The following is a 21870-nucleotide window of genomic DNA, read 5'->3' on the forward strand; positions in this document are numbered from 1 at the left end:
AGAGAGTGAAAAAGTTGGCTTAAAGTTCAGCATTCAGAAAACTAAGATCATGGCATCTGGTCCCATCACTTCATGGGAAATAGATGGGGAAACAGTGGAAACAGTGGCTGACTTTATTTTTCCAGGCTCCAAAATCACTGCAGATAGTGACTGCAGCCATGAAATTAAAAGACACTTACTCCTTGGAAGGAAAGTCATGACCAACCTAGACAGCATATTAAAAAGCAGAGACATTACTTTGTCAACAAAGGTCCGTCTAGTCAAGGCTATGGTTTTTCCAGCAGTCATGTATGGATGTGAGAGTTGGACTATAAAGAAAGCTGAGCCCCTAAGAATTAATGCTTTTGAACTGTGGTCTTGGAGAAGAGTCTTGAGAGTCCCTTGGACTGCAAGGAGATCCAACCAGTTCATCCTAGAGGAGATCAGTCCTGGGTGTTCACTGGAAGGACTGATGCTGAAGCTGAAACTCCAGTACTTTGGCTACCTCATGCGAAGAGCTGACTCATTGGAAAAGACCCTGATGCTGGGAAAGATTGAGGGCAAGAGGGGAAGGGGACGACAGAGGATGAGATGGTTGGATGGCATCACAGACTCCATGGACATGGGTTTGGGTGGACTCCGGGAGTTGGTGATGGACAGGGAGGCCTGGCGTGCTTCGGTTCATGAGGTCACAAAGTGTTGGACATGACTGAGTGACTGAACTGAACTGAACTGAATCCTTAGACTGTGAGCTCCTAGGTTTTTGACCTTTGATATATGTAGGCATTCTTTGGGGAACCTACTAAAATTGAAAATTTCTGAGTCGCACCCCTGAAGAGTTTTGTTCATCAGGACAGGAGTCTAGGAATGTGCACTTATTAAAACCAAACTCTAGACAATTCTGTTGCTTGTGGTCCAAGGCCCACGGTGTCCTACAGGGAGAGAGATGGCTACATCTTTTACATCTTTTGACTATTTCCTCATATCCGGACTGCATCAGTGTTCCCATATCATCTATATTGGTCTTTATAATTGTTTCTTTTGTCTTATGCATCAAAACGTATTAGTACAAATAGCATTGTGACCATGTGACCAGATGTTTGACTTATGCTGTGGGCAAAAAGGCAGTAGAGGCAGATACATATCGGAGGAGATGTGGGATAGGCTTATAAGAGTAGATGTGGAAGAGAAGGCACTTCTGATTGCACTCGTAGGATCCCACTGCTTCAGGCAGCCAAGCTTTACTTATATTTGTAAGCAGTTCTACTGCTGAAAAGAGAGAAAGGTGAGGGGGAGTTAATATGATAATAGGTGACATGTTTTCCAGTTCAGGAAATTTTCAAAGCAGATGTTGCTAATCTCCACTTAATAACATGTCTTGCACACTGATTACAGAACTGCTAGAAGGCCACGTAAGAAGCCCCCATTGCTCTAAATGTTCTGCTTACATTTCTTCTCCCATAACCGGTAACCTACTTTCAGCTCTTCAAATGGCTGCATAAAAGAGACAACCATTTTAACCTTTTAGAAATGGATCTTGCTAGAGTAAATCAGAGAGAGTTGATGGAAATGTTAATTAACTTGCTTTCATCTTGGTCAGGTTCTGTATTTAACCTGAAGGCCCACACAGTCTTTCGGAGGGCTTTCTTAGATTTGATTGCGTATGACAGCCAGAGAAATTCAATCATGGTTTGGTAAGGTGACAAGTTTGGGAGGGCACTATTCCTTCTGCTTCTGGCACAGAAAACATATGCCAAGAAAGGAAGGTAGGTGAGAGTCACTTATGAATTATTCTCATCTATCTCTTTTCTGGTTCAGGGTTTGTAATAGACAGAATTTTCCTTTTCAAAGTTGGGAACCAACTCTTGGATTCCCCCATGGGACCATCTCTAAAATACAAGGAGAAGGATAAATTGAAACACAAACCCACACCCCTCCCCCACCACACACACACCCCTCTGTTTATGAGAGAATCATGTCCATGTAAAGCCACGCTGCATGACAAAACATCATTCTCAAACCCCACAGGAAGCTCTGATATTTAGGAACAGAAAATAAAAGTGCTTAATTTTACTTTCCCTCTTATTTATAACACAATTAGTCACTTAATCCATTTAGCATTAAATCCATTTCAGCATAGGACATTATAAAAAAGAAAACTCAGTATAGTTGAAAACAAACCACATTGATCCTGCAGCATTTTATGACTACAAATCTCAACATAAACCATTTCTTTCCTTCAGTAGGGGACTAGCTCTGTGGCAAGATGCAAGAGGACAGACGTAACTTTAAAAGATGTGCATGAGAAAGAGAGGGATTTTTATTTATGTGTTTGAAAAATATACAACTTTAATAATGCTGGGCATGTGTTCAGAAGTGGTGGCAGAGGTAGGTCAGAGATCTATGCTTTTTAATAACAACCTCTTCTCAAGTAAGGGTTTTATCACATTAATAGCTAAGTCATACTGATTGTAAAACAGCCGAAATGAGGCAATTAGTATGGCCTGTGACAGCCGTGAAGAATGAAACATGTGAGGTTTCCGGTGCAAGCCAGATGGATATCTTCAATATACTTCTTATTATCTGCTTGTGGTAATAAGTTCAATTAAACTGAATCAGTACAACACAAGTCTCTTTGAATTGCAGGAAAAGAAATTAATTATGTGCTTCACATTTAATGAAGCCAAAGAGTCATATTCTGTTTGCATTTTTTGTGTGTTTGTTTTGTTTATTTTGATTGGTAAGCACTCACTAGGAAATAAACCATTCATTTCATTCTACAGTAGGTTTTTTTTCCCCCTTAAAAGAAAATACTTGGATTAAGCGGGTTAAATATCACTAGTAATAAGGTTTTCTCTATTCTACAAAGTCTAGGAGAGAAGGAGAAAATAAGATGCATTCTCTGGGTGATTTTGGCTATAATACCTGACCATGTACAGGAATTCTGACCTGAGGGCTTTTGTTTTTTTTTTAATTTCATTACAGAGATCACTCATGTAAAACTATAAAAAAATGATTACCAATACTCATATTCCCATTTATAGAATTAACAGTCTTTAACATTTTCCCCATAGACCTCTAGCCTTTTTTCCCCTCTAAATATACATTAAGAATTTACCCCTAAGTAAAATATTATCAATACAGCTAAAGTCCTTTAATATAACCTTACTCCAGATCTCCTTCCTCACAAATTAAAATCACAAGTTAGCACTTATGCTGAGCATTGTATTTTTATGTTTAAACATTTCATGGTATTATTTTTATTACTAATTCTCTATTAAATCATGCTATATACATTATATAAAATATATTATATGAAATACTACCATGTGTATTATTCTTTAATTTGCCTGCATATTTTTTGTCGACATAATGTACAAACAACATAATGAACATTTTTGCAAGTCCATCTCAGAATACATATAATTTCCCCTAGAGTAAATATCTCAGATAGAACTGCTGGGCCAATTTTCCTTGCTCACATCAGTGTCTATCCCAGGTCACATTCGTACTCAAACTCTGTGAGTACTATTTTCTTTCTATTCTTACTAACAAATTATTTGGTTAGATGTCCAGCTTTTGCCAATCTTATATGTAAAGTCATATCACACGGACACTTTCATTTGCATTTCCCTGATTACTAATATGCTTAGTCGCTCAGTAGTGTCTGACTCTTTGTGACTCACTGGACTGCAGCCTGCCAGCTCCTCCGTACATGAAATTTTCCAGGCAAGAATACTGGAGTGGCTTCCCTTCTCCAGGGAATCTTCCCGACCCAGGGATCGAACCTGTGTCTCCTGTGTCTCCTGAATTACAGGCAGATTCTTTATCTGCTAAGCCATCGAGGAAGCCCTGATTACTAATGAGGCTGATAATTTTTCAAAACCTTGTTAGTCCACACTATGTGTTTTATATTAAAGGCAAGAACATGAAAGCTGCCTTCAGCATAGAGGCCTTCTTTGGGAAGGGCAAGGTTGGCACAGAGAAGCATAATAGTTAAGGAATCATGACTTCCCTCTAGACCAAAAGTGGAAAAGTGATGGGCAGGATGGAGTTAGGGTATACTGCCCTGGCACACAGTCTTAATACATTTAAATCTCAGCATTATAAAAGGAGAAAAGCTCTTTTACAGAGAGGATCAGACAAAGAATGATCATATCCATGATTGATATTGCTAAAGGCACTTTATTTGCTAAACCTATGTGGCCTTCATTAGGGCTCACAAGAATCTCAGGGGAAGTAATTATGCTCTGTTTTATCAAAATCTTCGCTTCATGTTTTGGCAGAAAAAGAGTTCTAGGTTACGTCATGGTCAGTGAACACAGGAAGCATAAGAGGCACAATCATCTACCCTTTCTTTAGGCTTCTGCTATTTGAGTTGTGAAGTGAAAGTGAAACTCCCTCAGTCGTGTCCGACTCTTTGTGACCCCATGGGTATAGTCTATGGAATTCTCCAGGCCAGAATACTGGAGTCGGTGGCCTTTCCCTTCTCCAGGGGATTTTCCCCACCCAGGAATTGAACCCAGGTCTCTTGCATTGCAGGCAGATTCTTTACCAGCTGAGGTACAAGGGAAGCCCAGGAGTACTGGAGTGGGTAGCCTATCCCTTCTCCAGTGGATCTTCCTGACCCAGGAATTGAATTGAGGTCTCCTGCACCGCAGGCAGATTCTTTAGAACTGAGCTATCAGGGAAGCCCCGCTATTTGACTTAGCTGCTGCAAACTTGAGAGTGGTAGGTCTTCTCAGATCTAATAGGATCTAGTACTGAAATGTTCTGACCATTGTTCTACCAGGGGATCTAACATAATTAGCATTCTGCACTTCTAACAACAAACTTTTCCTTCCTACTTTAAATGCTGTGGGTCAGAATTTGCGCTAATCCTATTAGAAAGACCCTTAATTACTGCCTCTAAATAATTGGTTCCAGTGGAAGACATCTAATTTGGTAGAAATGTATTCTGTTATAAGGGCCCGACATTAAGAGCTTTTGTTGTGTGTTAGTAGCAAAATGTCATTGCTGATTACTGATTTCTGATTGATCCCCAGTCAAACACGGAAAAAGCCTTGAATAACTTTACATAGAAGATGTGGGCTGCTTCAAACTTATTTTGAAAAAAGATTCCAATTTTAAAGACTACATTATCATGTCAGTCATGCCATGCATGGAGAGGTTGATATTTTTCAATTTCCTATAGTTAAAACAGAAGAACACTTTTAAATAATGCACTGTAATAATGTTGTAGAAACTCCTTGGTATGGGTAACAAAATTCCTTTTTTCTGCAATCTATATTATTGGATAGCATCTTGTCTTCTAATTATAAACAAACACTTGATGGAATGGACAACGAGCACCGATTCTGGCAAGGGGACCAATAATTAAATGTTCAGGAAGCCAAAGAACACCTTCACTTTGCAGGCTTAGGGACTGAGGACACAAAATAATCTCGTATTAGGAGTATATGTGGTCTTAGTCAAATACTACTAAGAACCCTTTTCCACAGCACACCTGATCTGAGCTCCCTGCTACATATAGCAAATTTCCAGGGATACCTAATTTTACATATGGTAATGTTTATGTTTCACTGACAACCGAGAGGGGCGGGACAGGGTAGGAGGTTGGAGGGAGGTTCAAGAGGGAGGGGACATATGTAGACCTGTGGCCGATTCATGTTGATAAATGGGAGAAACCAATACAATATTGTAAATGAATTATCCTCCAATTAAAAACAAATAAATTTAAGAAAAAAGAACACTTTTTCTAACGCAGATAGAGTACACATTTACTTTTTTTCAAAATACAAGTAATTCTGTGCACTGAATAAAAATTGAAATAAAAGAACTATATTTACATATTAAATTTTTAAAAAATTTTAATGAAATTTATTCATTAAGAAACATTTTAAAACCCATATGAAATCAGTATAAAATTTGTATAGAGAGCAACTAAAACTAAAAATAGAGCTACCATATGGCCCTGCATCCCCTCTCCTGGGCATATATCTGGAGAAAAACATGGTCTCAAAAGATACATTCACCCCAATGTTGATTGCAGCACAGTTTGCAATAGTTAAGGCATGGAATCAACTGTCAATCCACTGACAGAGGACTGGATAAAGAAGATGTGATAAACAGATACAATGGAATATTACTCAGCCATTAAAAAGAATGAAACAATGCAATTTGCAGCAACATGGATGGACCTAGACGTTGTCATACTGACTGAAGTAAGTCAGACGCAGAAGGAGAAATATCACATGACATCTCTTATATGCAGAATCTAAAAACAAATGATATAAATGAACTTATTCACAAAACAGACTCACAGACTTAATGAATTTATGGTTGCCAGGGTGGAAGGATGGGGAAGGGACAGTTAAGGAGTTTGGGATCCGTATGTATACACTACTATATTTAAAATGGATAATCAATAAGGTCCTACCATATAACACAGGGAATTCTATTCAATGTTACATAGCAGCCTGGATGGGAGAGGAGCTTGGCAGAGACCACACATATGCTTGTGTATTGCTGAGTTCCTTTGCTGTCCACCTGAAATCATCACAACCTTGTTAATCAGCTATACTCTAACATAAAATAAAAAGTTAAAAAAAGAGAAGGGATTAGCAAGTTTCTTTTTTTTTCTGTAAAAAACTGAGTAGAAAATACTTTAGGCTTTGTCGTTCAAGAGGCAATACTGAGGATAGCTATATATTACATGGTCTTCCCTTGTGGCTCAGATTGTAAAGAATCTGCCTGCAATGCAATAGAGGCGGGTTCGATCCCTGGATCAGGAAGATCCCCTGGAGAAGGGAAAGGTATCTCACTCCAGTATTCTTGCCTGGAGAATCCCAGGGACAGAGGAGTCTGGTGGGCTATTACATGGTCTCTGCCTTGACTATTCCACTCTGCTGTTGTACAGACACAACCATCATGAATAATGTAAACAGATGACATGGCTGTATCTCACTAAAATCTGATTTATCCACATTGAAAGAAGAACTTCATAAAAATGTCTACATATCTGAAAGTATTATTATTCTTTTGATTTCTTTTCAACCAGCAAAACACATGGAAGCCATTCTTAGCTACTAGGTTATACAAAAATAGATGGCTAGCTGAATTTGGCCCATAGGCCATAGTTTGCCAGTGACTGAAAATTCAGTCTTTTTAGACTCTGGTGTGTATGAGGATCAAGCGAGGTGTTTATTAAAAATGTATGGTTTTCACATCTCATTCTCAAAGATTTAGATTCGTTAGGTTAAGGGTGAGGCAGTAGAGATATGCATTTCTATTAAGCATCCCACTGACCTTTCACTTAGTTGGTAGCATGTTCAAAGTTCTTTGATGTAGGATAGAGCTTCAGATGGTAAAGAATCTGCCTGCAATGCAGGAGACCTGGTTTCAATCCCTGAATTGGGAACATACCCTGGTGAAGGGAATGGCAATCCACTCCAGCAGCTTGCCTGGAGGACTCCATAGACAGGAGCCTGGTGGGCTACAGCCTATAGAGTCACAAAGAGTTGGACATGACTAAGTGACTAATACTTTCACTTTCAGGGCTCCTCAAAGTATGGTCTGGAACCATCACCCAGAGAGTTAGTTACTCAAGGTCACTTTGGATGTAGTTCAGCTAGATAACAGCACAGCTTACAGCCCCGCATTTCATTTTGAGCCTGGGAGGTGATCAATAAGATCTAGGGTAGCTATTACCATAGTTATCTTGCTGAACTACATCCAAGACAAAGAGAAGTCACTCTTCTTGAGGACTGTTACTTAAAAATACCTGTCATAGGAAGCCTGTACAATAAAGACACTGCCTCATGCATGTGAGTTAAATGGCATGCCTTTAACTCTGCTCTAGAGATAAAAATGAATTAGTAAGTACAGTACTGCATGGAAATGTAGCCTGCCTTCCATCTAGTTCTTAATGATGTTCCCAATCTCTAAAGCACATCTTCCATGAAAGGTCAAATATGATGCTTTCTGTTAAGATTCAGGGGTCTGACTTGAGAACTGTTCTTGCTTAAAATAAAACAGCGAATCAAAATTCCAAATAGACGCTAACTAGCTAAAAAAAAAAAAAAATCAGTCAAATTCAGAAATTCAGATGATGGGATGATAATCAAGAGCCCCCTGGGCACCTGTCAGAATTCTGCAGTTTGGAAGCCCGCTCATGCATAATCTGAATATTTATCCATTTTGTGGTCGTCTGCTAGAGATTTATTTTAAACATGCTGTACCTGCTGTAGTGGGTCTATTCCCTTCTCCCCCTCTCCACTGCCTGCTTTACTTACTGTCCCTATGTTTGACAGTATCTTCAGCTTCTCTCCAAAAGACTGGTATGGGGATGGAAGAGAATTGGATCTTAAAAGCATTGCTAATGACAGAATTATTGCAAAAAGGTTAGAGAAGATGTTGTCTGATGCCTGACCTTCATAGTGTTTTAATCCCAGACACTGGAGGAGATCAAAATGAATATAAGCACATTTTAAGGTTAGAGCATGACTTCTCTGATAAATTAGTCCCTTTGTGGATCTCTAAATTGAATTAAGATACAGCGCTCCATCACGTTTCAGGCTATTTTGCTACATTTACATTAAAGGTGTAGGGCTCAAGCATTTTGATGTGCGATTCAAGACCTGGCACAGTTCATGTGGAGTTCAGAACGGTTTTCTCTGTCTTTATCGTGCTTTATGAGGCAGATTTCTAAATTGTATTTCTCCATTTATGTTAATGTCCTTCTCGGCGACCTGGCAGTCTGGGTGCCCCTCTGCGTGCGTGTGTGCACACACACACATACACACACACACACACGCATACTTCTGATTAATGCAAGTGGGACTCAGAATCAAGCAACGGGAAATAAATATACTCTGAAACATCTGACCATACCTAAGTCACAGGGTTAACTCCTGTGAACATATTAACCAAATAAAGCTCATTTTCTTTTTTTCCCCATCTCACCTGGGAGAAAATATTAAGAATCAGAGGGGACTTCCCTGGTGGTACAGTGGTTGAGGATCTTCCTGCCAACGTGGGGGACATGGGTTAGATCCCTGGTCCGGGAAGATTCCACATGCCTCGGAGCAACTAAGCCCATGAGGCACAACTACTGAGCCCTCAAGCTGCAACTACTGAGCCCGTACACCTAGAGCCCGTGCTCCACAGCAAGAGAATCCACCGCAGTGAGAAGCCAATGTGCCGCAAAAAAGAATAGCCCCCACTCGCTGCAACTAGAGAAAGCCTGCACTGCAATGAAGACCGGGTACAGCCAAAAATAAATAAATAAATACTTCAAAAAAAATTAGATGGCCTCTCTGGAGAAAGTGACTACAGTTGAATACCCACAGCCAAGTCCAGAAAGAACTCTGCTTTGAAACAAATGAATTCTCCCACAATCAGGCAGGGAACATATTACTTTGACTGCACAGTTTCTGCCTACAGATCTCTTCTTTCCGCTTTCCACAGGCCACTGGGCTCTTTTGGACCTGTCCTTCCTCCTTCCCCATCTATTGCACAATCTCAGTGCTCATTTGCCTCAGCATAACATGTCTCCAGCACAGGCAGCTGTGAACTGACCCTGTTACATGTCCCTCTACATCCCGTCCCTTGAACGCCACTAACACTCTCTCATGTTTTAGAATGGAAATGGAAAACTGGCATTAATCACACCTTCCAATCTTTGTGTACCACCTTCACAACCTTTTGAACATCCTTTTATAATAATACAAACAATATTTCTTTAGAAATATAAATATATTTTAAAAGGAATTTTGTTTTTTTTAAATCATTGCCATTGATGAAAAACTAACATTTTCCTAACACACATGGAAAGATACATACATTTAGTAAAAGTAAACAAAAAAAATTAATTCTGAATTGTCTAAAATGATCTTTTATACCATACATGGGGAAATCACTGTTTACATGTTAACTGGAAGGCAAGAAATGAAGTGTTAGGTTTCTTAACATAGGTAGAAGTTACTACTCAGCAACATTTATATCCACCCAAATAAGAGGTGATCATGGCATATCTTATCATTGGTGTATCGCTAAGCTTTGCACTGTAATTCAGTACAAGCGGAGCAGTAGGGAAGTCTCTGAATGCCTGTGAATGGTTTTACTTTGGGACTGGCGGTACTGCTGGAAGATGAACTCTGATGGGAAAGAGAGGAACTTCTGCCAACTATTTTGAGAGCTGAAGAAGTCAAGGCTTACAAGAAGGACGCTAACCAAACACAGGGCATAACTTATTTCTACATGTGAAAAAATCCCAGTTTTAACAACATATAGTGCATATTTATGGGGCCTGTGCTTACGTAAACATAGATTTATGTCTGACTCTTACAGAAAACTGACCTACAGTTTTCTATCTGCACAGACAAGTATGTTTAATGCTAAAAAGGCTTACCTAAATGGCAGTACTTTTCAAACTTCAAATGATTCCAAAATATGTAATTAGGTAATTTTTAGCTTTCTTCATTAAATTAAAATAGAGGCAAACATTCTTTCTGGGATGTTTTTATTTGCCTTAGGCTATCTTACTTCATAGCTAATCAGGTCTTAGCTACGTTATTAATCATCTCTGAAACCTTGGGGTTCCTCCTGGTTCTAGTTCATCACTAATTTTCCTTTTGTAATTGAGAAAGCTATACATTAGCCAAGAGGCTAGCTGAAATTTTGCTATGCCAGTATTACCTAAACTTTTTTTCTTTGCCCTGTAAAACAGAGTGAACACACAGTCAGTCACATACCCATGCTATTGCTCCAAGTGAATAATTAATAGATTGAAATAGCTGGAGTCAATATAAATACAGATTTATGTCTGACTCTTGAAGCTGAAACTCCAATACTTTGGCCACCTCATGTGAAGAGTCGACTCATTGGAAAAGACCCTGATGCTGGGAAGGATTGGGGGCAGGAGGAGAAGGGGACGACAGAGGATGAGATGGTTGGATGGCATCACTGACTCGATGGACATGGGTTTGGGTAGACTCCGAGAGTTGGTGATGGACAGGGAGGCCTGGCATGTTGTGATTTATGGGGTTGCAAAGAGTTGGACATGACTGAGCGACTGAACTGAACTGAACTTGGACTTACAGTTTTCTGTCTACATAGACAAGTATGTTTATGATAAAAAGGCTTCCCTAAATGGCAGTACTTTTCAAATTTCTAATGATTCCAAAATATGTAATTAGATAATTTTTAGCTTTCTTTGTTAAAACAGAAGCAAATATTCTTTCTGGGATATTTTTCTTTGCCTTAGGCTATCTTATTTCACAGAGGGAGTTACAAATGGCAAGGGGGAAATAATAAATACACTGTAACACATTTGTATCTATTATGGAGAAACAGGGAAAATGAGTAAGATTTCCTGGCACAGTAGAAAGAACCAGCAAGAATGCAAAATCAGGATTCCAGGGTTCACATCTGCTATTGGTGACCTTGAGAAACGCGCCAACCTGAGCTTTATCTTCCTCAGTCAGGTCATGGCCAAGATCCCTTCAATTCAAAAATTCTTTGATTTGGCAGCCAGATATAAAGTGACAGAAATGCAAATGAAATGTAAATTAAAATGTCATCTTCACAATTCTTACCTGGTACTTTCAGCACATCCCATCAAACTGGTGTTCTATCATCTATTGTAAAGCACCCAGGTGAAGGAATGTGGAAAATTTTATTTCCTTAAAACTGGCAGGGTGGGCTGGGTGACTGAAGCAAAGCGCAGAGGTGGCCAAAGCCCTTTATGAGTACAATAATCCATATCCACGCCTCTGAATAACCAAGGCAGCTCTTTTAAAAATCTCCAATGTCACTGTTTAAACAATGTTAGCTAAAAATAGTATTTGAGCCATGGGTTTTTAATTTGTTAGCACGGTGTTCCTAGACATGAATTTCAAATCTATAGAGACTTGAAGAAATTTAATTAAAGGATTGAAGATAACGTTAGTTAGAATACTATAATAGATACAATGGCAGTGATTCTCAAAATTGTATTGGATGATTCCGAAATAAGATAGCCTTTCCGTCATATTCATGAACGACAGTTCTCTAAGAATTGTTAATCATACCATCTTTGCCTTGATGGATTAATTTAGTAACACAGTGATATCTGTACATATTAATATGAAGGATGCCACTTCAACAGGTTACATTATTTGAAATGGCGACACATGTATCAATCTACGTGTTCTCTGGGTTAGTCATTACCTTTTACTACAAGGTTTCCAGTACTGCTTGCAGTTCCAAAATGGTTAGTGGCTATGCAGGTGTAACTTCCAGCATCTAATTTAGTCACATTGATGATTCTGAGGCTTCCATCTTCAGAAATGGTAATTCTGAAATTAAAGCAGATAAACCCCAAATGGTAAGTTTACTTCATATGACCAACTGGAAAATATTTCTATCATCCTGTCATTGTCAAACTATTAAATCATGGTTACATCACTTGACAGCCTCATCTTTATTTATGATATTTACCTACATACAGATAAATATAATTAGGATGTGTGATTTATTTAGTAGTTATATTACTTTAATTGCTAATATCCCAATGTTCTGTTGGGAAAACTGCTAGAAATATGAGACAGGATGTAACCATTCTCTCTCTTTGGCAGCTATAACCACATTATCCAAAAGGAAAGCTTATTGTAGATTACTGTTCATCATTAAACTGCTGAAGAATAAGAGAGAAAAATCCTGATGGGCCACTTTATGCATTTTCATCGAAAATGTTTTCTTCCTTCCGGAGAGGCTTAAATTAAATGAGTTATTATTAAGCTTATTTCTTCCTGAAATATGTCAGACAATACACTTTTAATGAGATGCAAGAGCTGAACTCAAAAAAATTAAAATATTCCACAACATGGTATGGCTTTGGCAGAATAGCAAATGTGGATGGCACATCTCAGGGCCTGCGATTAGGGACAAATATCTACCACCAGGTGGGAAGGAAGCACTTTCATTGACAGACACAAAACTGGAACAGGGGGACTGGAGGGAAGCCTGTTTTCAACATGACTATAGCAGAAGGGAAGGGTATGCAGATGAACAAGTCATACAGCCTGGCTTAGAGGATAGCTGGAGAAATAAGAAATGTACGCAGATGGCTCATTCAAGGTAGATGTCTGTTGAATATTTACTGCATCTTTCAAATCTACCCACTCCTGTCTATGTTCTTGGCTCCCGCTTTCTCACCCAACCTACAACAACAGCCTCTTAAATGATCTGGCTATTTCTACTCCTGCCTCTCAAGTGTGTCCTTCCGTCAGCGGCCAGGTGATCTTTTAAAATACAGATTACGTCACCCCTCAGGCTTACAGATCCTTCTTCGGCTCCACTTTGCACTCAGAACAAATTCTTTCCCAGCACCTATATGGCCTGAGGAATCTGGCCTTTGCCCTTCTCCTGACTTTGCCCTTCTCATTTCATCTTAATCTTCCTACCCTTCAGTGAGGTCTAGACACACAGGTCTTCTGCAAGTTCCTAGAATATCTGACCCCCTTCTCGCCTCAGGACTTTTCTGTAATATTTGCTCTTCTGTCTGCCTCGACATCTGGACACAGCTATCACTTTCACACTCCCTCGGGACCTCAACTTGTGGATAGTTGTTCCTTATAGACTTTCCCTGACTTACATTTCTAAAATGGATTTCCCTTTTCCTGTTAATCTCGTTTCTGCAGCCACTTTATTTCTTCCCATTCAACTCAATCCAGAAGTTTTCTTTACCTGTTAACTCTCCTATCAGATGGAACATTAGCTCCCCTGAATGCAGGGACTCTGTTTTAGGCCTTAATCTCCTGCATCTAGTACGTAATAGATGCCTTGTAAGCATCTCTTAAGTGATCGAGTCAACTGGTCACAGAGGAAGAGCTAAAAATCCAGTAGCATGATTTTCAAATAAGCTGTATTTGTTTCTGATGTTGAACAGTAAACACCAGTAGTAACCAAGTACACAGTGATTATGCACACTATACTGGAGGGCTTTCATTTTTAATTCATCTTTATGATGATTTAGAATTCATTCCTTGTGTTTAAATGGAATATTTAACAGAGAAATAAACATTTGAGTACAAAATGCAAAAAAAGAGAAAAATCAATACTATGTTATTGGAATTCAGAATGGCTAAAGCACTTGGCACTAGTACCAGCCTTAACTGAGTCCTTCAGAAAAGAGCTAGGATGAACACAGCTTTATTTAACAGAACTTTTGGCTAAACATTTTAAAATCATGAGAAGATTTAGTTACACTGGGTTGCAAATGTGGTACATTTTTCATGAAGGTGCTTAGGAATGGAGAGGTGACCACCTCCTTGATGACCCATTCCAGGTTCTAAGATTCAGGCTGAGGACATGGTGTGAAGGTTTGAGAACTCTACCAAGGATGCTGGCATCAGAGGATGGCTATTCAAATTCCAGATCCGTCAGCTCTGGCTGTGTGACCCGAGGCAATTTGCTTAACTTTTTAAGTTTTAGCATCCTCATCTATAAAATAGAGCTTATAATACCAATCTTATAGGATGGCAGCAAAAATTATCTAAGAGGGTCAGAGAGATCCTTGGTATTTATTAGGGATAATAAAAAAGTAATTCTCTTTTATCTTTAAAATTGTTCTGTTATTTAATAATTGGTACAGAGGGGGAAAATGGAACACAATTATCTTAATATACTTAAAATAGTAATTAAATCAGCCTGCTTCGTGTACTCCACTGTCACATCAGACAATCTGAAGTCAATGTACAAATGACCTGGGTCATCCCAAATCAATGTACAGGGTACAGACAAGAAGGCCCTTTGTTCATTTACACCATAGATACACACATAACAGTTTGCTCAATAAAAACCATATGATACCCTATTAGTCAAAGAGCAGATGTAAATACTCACAAAAATAGAGTGGTGATTAAATCCTAATCACCTCCATAATCACAAAAATAGCATTAAAGGAATTAATCATGTTCCCATTCACAAAATAATTGGCTGGAAACTGTGAAATGCTGGCATACGGGAACTCAATAAAGAAGGTGACATTTGTGTTTTGGACGTGGAATCATCTTCCATGAAGTAACACAGGCCTTTGTTGTTGTTCAGCTGCTAAGCTGTGTTCAGCTCTTTGCGATCCCATGGACTGCAGCGCACCAGGCTTCCCTGTTCTTCACCATCTCCTGGAGTTTGTGCAAACTCCTGTCCATTGAGTTGGTGATGACTTCCAACCATCTCATCCTCTGTCGCTCCCTTCTCCTCCAGAGGCCTACGGTGTATTAAACACTCTGAGGGGTGGTCTGACTCTTCTGAAGCACTAAAGGGCTGCTAATAATTTATACTTTTAAATTTCTCCAGATCTAAAAGGCTTGCATCACACTGTATACTGTATAATGCCAAAGGATATAAATAAGGAAACAAATAAAGGATTTGTCATCAGATGACCTGGGTTCTAGCTTTGACCCTGATACTTGCTAGGTGTATGACTGGACCAAAATACTTATGCTCCAAGACAAGGTTTCTCGACCTCAGCACTACTGATGTTTTGGACCAGGGAAGTCTTTGTCATGGGGAGGATATTTAAGAGCATCCTTGTCCCTTACCCACTGTACTTCATTGGCTATGCCTGTCCTCCCAAATCATGACAATCAAAAATATCTCCCAAATATTCCCTGGACACATTCACCCCCAGCTAAGAGCCACTGGTCTCTATCAGTATTTTTTAATTACATAGGATATTATGATGGTTATCTGCTACAATAGATCAGATATGTGAGAGTTTCTTTTAACTGTAAAGAGCTGTAAAAATGTTTTTCTGAGCATCACTTGCATCCTGACATCCCTAATTTTGATATTTTCATTGCACAAAAGGTATTTAACATATAGTTGCTACTCAGCTGCAGGACCCAGCTGGTTCTTAACATCTTTCCCAAGGCTCTGCTTTCCCTTTATTCTCAAAACGTCCTTGTCCAATTTTCTAGGAGCCTTATGAAATGAGAAAGTAATTTTACAAATAACAATACTCTCCATCTTTAAGAGTTCATCTCCTGACACCAGTTTAATTTTAATCTTTCCATTGTTTTCCACAAAGAGTTGAGTAGAGACCTAAGCCTCCAATGCTAGAGTTCCAGACAATGGAGAAAGTCATGGAGGGGGTAATTTGTAGAATTTGTAATTTTTAGTACCTGTCATTAAATCTCATCATATTCTGGGACTGCTCATTCTTCCTAGGGATAATCCAATTGCAGGTTCAATATGAAATTGAGAGAACTGCTCTTTTGGGAAATTCAACCACTTCCTTATGTGAGCAATGCAGTGTAGTGAATAAAAACATATGTTCTGGAACTAAGTTGTCTAGACTCAAATCAGGCTTATACCAGTTATGAGCTGTGTGACTTTGGATAAGTTAGTTCCTCTGAACCTAAATTTTTTTATTTGAGATAACGGAATAATAAAAGTAACTATATTAATGGTTTGCTATAAAGATATGCAATGTTCAGAACAGAACACGGCACATAAAATGCACCACATAAGTGCATGCATTTGCCAAACGTTCTATTAGCTAAAGCTTTGTCCCCTCCTAAAGATCCATTGCTTCAAACATTAATACAGGACTCTGTTAAGGCTAAGACTACTCTTGAGTCATTCTGCCCCTCTGAAGTCCAGTAACACGCTACTATGCTTAATGAAGGATACAGGTGATAACAAATAGTCCTGGAAGGGGATGAAAAACTGGACGTAAACCTCCTGCATACCAAAACCTCTAGAGATCAGGAGGACTTTATAATTTAAAATAATTTTTTGGCCACACCATGTGTCACGTGGCATCTCAGTCCCCCGGCCAGGGATCCAATCTGTGCCCCCTATATTGGAAGTACAGAGTCTGAACCACCAGACCACCAGGGAAGTCCAATCAGGAGGACTTTAGATGACTATATAGCTAGAAATAATGATTACATAGCTAGAAATTGACTGCTTTGATCTCCCTGGACTTCAAGGACATCACACCAGTTAATCCTAAAGGAAATCAACCCTGACTATTAAATGGCAACCCACTCCAGTGCTCTTGCCTGGAGAATCCCATGAACAAAGGAGCCTGGTGGGCTACAGTCCATGGGGTCACAGAGAGTCGGACACGACTGAGTGACTAACACACACACACATTCATTGGAAGGACTGATGTTGAAGATGAAGCTCGGATACTGTGGCCACCTGATGCAAAGAGTTGACTCACCGGAAAAGACCCTGATGCTGGGAAAGATTGAAGGGAGAAGGATAAGGGCGTGGCAGAGGATGAGATGGCTGGATGATGTCACTGACTCAATAGACATGAGTTTGAGCAAACTCTGGGAGATAGTGAAGGACAAGGAAGCCTGGTGTGCTACAGTCCATGGGGTCACAAAGAATCAGACACAACTTAGCAATATGAACAACAACAACTAATATTTAGATACTTGCTTTCCTTCCACGTGGATCCTATACCAACCTATTTTTCAGCGAATATTTCTACATTCATTTTTGTTCCATTAATAAAGTGCCTCATTCTGGTCTAAGAATAGTTTTCTTTCCACATTTGTTTCTTGAACAGGTTTCAAAGTTCCCATTTCATTTTAATTCCCCCATTTCAGACTACTGACTGACCTGTAGCTATTAGCTTGAGACTGAACTTTGAGCTCCTCCTAATACTCATGCATAGTGATGGAGTTAGATTAAAAAAAAAAAAAATTGAAAATGTAAATCTGCTTCTGGCTTAGAACAGAAGGTTTAGCCCTGACCGACCTGTAGGCTCTGTGTAAAACATTGATAGTATCAGAGAAAAGTCGAAGATGATAAAGCAGCTAGTAGTAAAAAATAAAGGTATGACACAGGACTTAATTTTCTCTACATGAGACGAGGTCATCTAATTCACAACAGAGTAAATTACCTATCGCATAGAGAAGCAGTTGTTCCCCCAGTGTCATTTGGAGACTGCAGATCCATAGGGTATGGGAGCATATCTGGAATTATGAGACAAATTGAATCTCTCTTTCTCAATACGAGGCTCTGGGTTATAGCCACTGAAGAGCTGACCTTGTCAGTCCTATAAATCAAAACCAGTCTGGGGACACTGGACCTTTAAAAATGCTGATCTTTTCTTTTTGGGGGCTCTGGTAACAGATGACAAAAGCTGCCAACTCCACAATATTCTATCACCCTACAGAGGAGGGTTATTCCAAAATGGCAACCTATGATTTTCTGGGTAGTTCTTCATGGAAGCCTGACTGCTGGTGACACAGGCAGCATGTCCTCACCTGCCCCTGAGTCGTAAGAAAATGCTTCCCTTAAAAGTCAATCCCATGAAAGTACAACTTCTCCCCTTCTGCAAAGGGATGAATTATGAATTAATAATTTCCTTTCAACAAAGGAAGTATCAAACTGTGCAGTTAAATTAAATATTATCTTTCACATTGTTAGACCAGGGATAACATAACTCACTTAAAAATCACACATAGTTAAAAAAATATTCAGAAGGTCATAGCAGGCTTCTCCTTTCTTTTATACGTGAGGAGTTCTAGAAAACATGTTTGGAAGTTGAAAGCCCGACCGCAAAAAAATAGGCTTACACATTACAAGGGGAGTGAACACTCCTGGGGGGCTGAAATATATTATAAAACTTTAACAGAAGTATTGTACATCTAGCTCAAGCAAACTGACAGGATGGTGGAGCTATCACAGGACCCGTGATCCCAGGAACCACAAGTGATGCCCTAGAATGAGGAGGAACTACCGAGCCACAAATCTGTTTGCTTCAGTCAGCACAGAATTTTTTCTTCTGTTTTTTAGTTTTTATTGGAGTGTTATTGTTTCACAGTGTTGTGTTAGTTTCTACTGTACAGCAAAGTCAATGAGCTACACGCATACATGCACCCTCTCTTTTTTGAATGCTCTTCCCATTTAGGTCAGTACATAGCATTAAGTGCAGTTACCAGTACTATACAGTAGGTTCTCATCAGTTATCTGTTTTATATATTGCAGCATGCATATTTTCCAATTTTCCAATTCATCCTACCCTCCCTTCCTCCCTCCGGTGTCCACACGTTTGTTTTCTGCAACTGTGTCTTGATTTCTGCTTTGCAAATATTCCCATCTGTACCATTTTTCTAGATTTCACATATATACATTAATATATGATATTTGTTTTTCTCTTTCTGACTTACTTCATTCTGTAGGACAGTCCCTGAGGCAGAAAAACAACTAAGACTTACAGAATTTTGTTTTAAACCAAATAATTAGGTGATTTCATACAAAACCCCATTCCTGGCTCATTATGGTAAATGGGAAGATGGGCGAGTCCTGAAACACATTTCAGGGCACCAATGGGCTGCAGGGAAGGACAGGAAACTACTTAAGTAGCTGGTGGGCTTTCTGGCTCTCGCCATGCCTGGAGCTTGAACAGCTAATTCATTCCCCTTCTTCACTCCTGTGGCCTTTGGAGAATACTTTAAACCGTGTCCCTGTTCTGAGCCAATGGGACAGGGCTTCGGGCGGCCTTTAGGCTTAAAACACACTTCCCTGCCTCTTGGACTCTCCCCACCCCAGACATCCTACCCAGAACAATGGGAGGATGAAGGGAAATTGGGCTTTGTGTTCATTTCCTAGAACTGCCATAGCAAAGTATCAAGAATCAGGTGACTTAAAGCCAGAAGGATTGACTGTCCCACAGTTCTGAGAGCAGAAGTCTGAAATCAAGGTACTGGGAGAGCTGGTTGTTTTTGGAGGCTTTGAAGGAGACTCCTTCTTGTCTCTCTTATTTCTGGTGACAGTCAGTAGTCCCTGATGCTCCTAGGCTTACAGATGCATCACTCTAAATCTCTGACTCCACTGTCACGGGTGGTTCTTCCTGTGTGTCTCCTCACATCATCTTTTCTCTGCACATGTGTCTGTACCCAAATTTCCTTCTTCTTACAAGGACATGAGTCACTGGATTAGGGTCCATCCTAAACCTGTAGGACTTCATTTTAACTTCAGGTAGACATGAATTTAAGGGATATCCTTCAACAGACAGTGTCAAGAGCAGAAACCCACAAGAGTTGTTGGTTTGGGTGGAGTAAGCGGCTTCAGGGCCTCCTCTGTAGCCATCAGAGGATGGGAAGAAGGGGTGATGTGGAGGAGCGGACTTGCTCCTCTGGGCACAGAACCATGATACATAGTCCCCAGTGCATCCATGTCCCTTCTCCATGGCCCGGCCCTTCTTCCCAATAGCAGTTACAGAGACTTGAAATTATTGCTCTTTAGTTGATGGTTGGATGGCATCACCGACTCAATGGACATGAGTTTGAGCAAACTCTGGGAGATAGTGAAGAACAGGGAAGCCTGGCATGCTGCAGTCCATGGGGTAACAAAGAGTCGGACACGACTTAGCAACTGAACATCAATAACCTCTGCTACCACCCCGGAGTCAGTCAACAACATCCCTTCCCTGATTAGGGCATTAACTTCTTACTGGGGCCTCTGCTTGCTCACCTGCACCTCTACAATCAATCCACAACACAACATCCAGCCAGTGCCTTAAAAAAAAAAAAGGCAGATTACATCACTTCTCTGTTCAAACCACACTATGGCTCCTGAGGGCACTCAAAGCAAGAGAAGTAAATATTTTCAGTGATACACAAGGCCTTCATTTTCTGCTATATCCATTTCCACATTACTTCTTGGCTCTCACCTATTACTTTCCCATAACTCTTCTGTATCCAACCAGGCTAACTTTCCTGTTTCTAGAAATACTCAGCATGTCATATATTAAACACTTGCATGGATTGCTGACTCTGCCTGGAGCTCTCTCCCCTAAATACCCAAGGAGTTTACCTTGGGGTCGAAAAGAGTTGGACACTACTTAGCGAATGAACACAACAACAATGGTAGTAAACTAATAATCAAATATGGAGTCTGAAGGACAGCTTGACGTGGTAATGAATAATATGTAAAAGTCCAATAGGAAAACAAAAATGAAGACCAACCTGAGATTTCAATTTCTTTAGTTAACCAGGTTTATTTGTTGGAATCAAGTAGCTCTTCCAGTCTATCCTTTCTTTGTTGTCTAGACAATTAATTAATATTAATTTTGATATTAAAATCATGGTCAAAATTAGGTAGAGGAGATCTCTACCAAAATGGTGCCCTTTGGCTTTCCAAGTAGTTCTGCATAGAACTGGAATTTCTGTAGAAAGGCCTTATCTTTACTTGCCTTTGATGCAATAGCAACATAAAAAAGTTTTAAAATACAACATTCATGAAGCAGTCAAAACTTTGAAGGAGTGGAGAGGTGGCCAGGAAGCAAAAAAGATTTGTATATCCAACCTATCAACAGCAGAATCAGCTTGTGACCAACAGAGCTGAAGACATATGGGCTCAGAGCTGTCCCTGAATTTGTGCCAGCTTAGAAACAGGAAAAGCCTGGCAGGTTAACTGGCATTGGTGTGCTGCAGACATCAGCTAAAAACACCAAAACTTTGTTTTGAAGGAAAAAAAAAAAAAATAGGACTTGGTGAGTTTGAACCCGGCTATCTAATAAAAGTCAAAAGATATTTTAACTTTTGTGATGGTTAATTTTATGTGTCAGCTTGACTGGGCTAAGGGATATTAAGACAGCTGGTAAAACATTATTTCTGAGTGTGTCTGGAAGGGTGTTTCTGGGAGACATTAGAATCTGAGTCAGCAGACAGAATAAAGGTTGCCTTCACCCATATGGATGGCCATCATCTAATCCCCTAAGGGCTGAGGGAACAAAAAGGCAGAGGAAGGCAGAATTGATTCTGTGTGAAGTGGGACACCCCTGTTCTCCTGACCGTAGACATTAGTACTCCTGCTTTTTGGACCTTCAGACTCAGACTCTGATTTATACCATTGACTCCCCTCATCTCCAGGCCTTGG

The 21870-nt window shown here is 39.7% G+C and overlaps 1 protein-coding gene across 1 annotated transcript in view; it reads right to left on the bottom strand.

Annotated features, from left to right (window-relative positions):
* The window catches only part of CNTN4 (contactin 4), a 1007382-nt gene that overhangs the window by 84475 nt on the left and 901037 nt on the right, over window positions 1-21870 (bottom strand). The window contains exon 14 of the mRNA XM_081528227.1: window positions 12190-12317. Within this exon, the coding sequence (XP_081384353.1) occupies window positions 12190-12317 (128 nt within the window). The remainder of the gene's footprint in view (window positions 1-12189; window positions 12318-21870) is intronic.

Source organism: Giraffa tippelskirchi, chromosome 9 (assembly GCF_054371585.1).
Source record: "Giraffa tippelskirchi isolate mGirTip1 chromosome 9, T2T-mGirTip1v1.2.pri, whole genome shotgun sequence".
Taxonomy (NCBI): domain Eukaryota; kingdom Metazoa; phylum Chordata; class Mammalia; order Artiodactyla; family Giraffidae; genus Giraffa; species Giraffa tippelskirchi.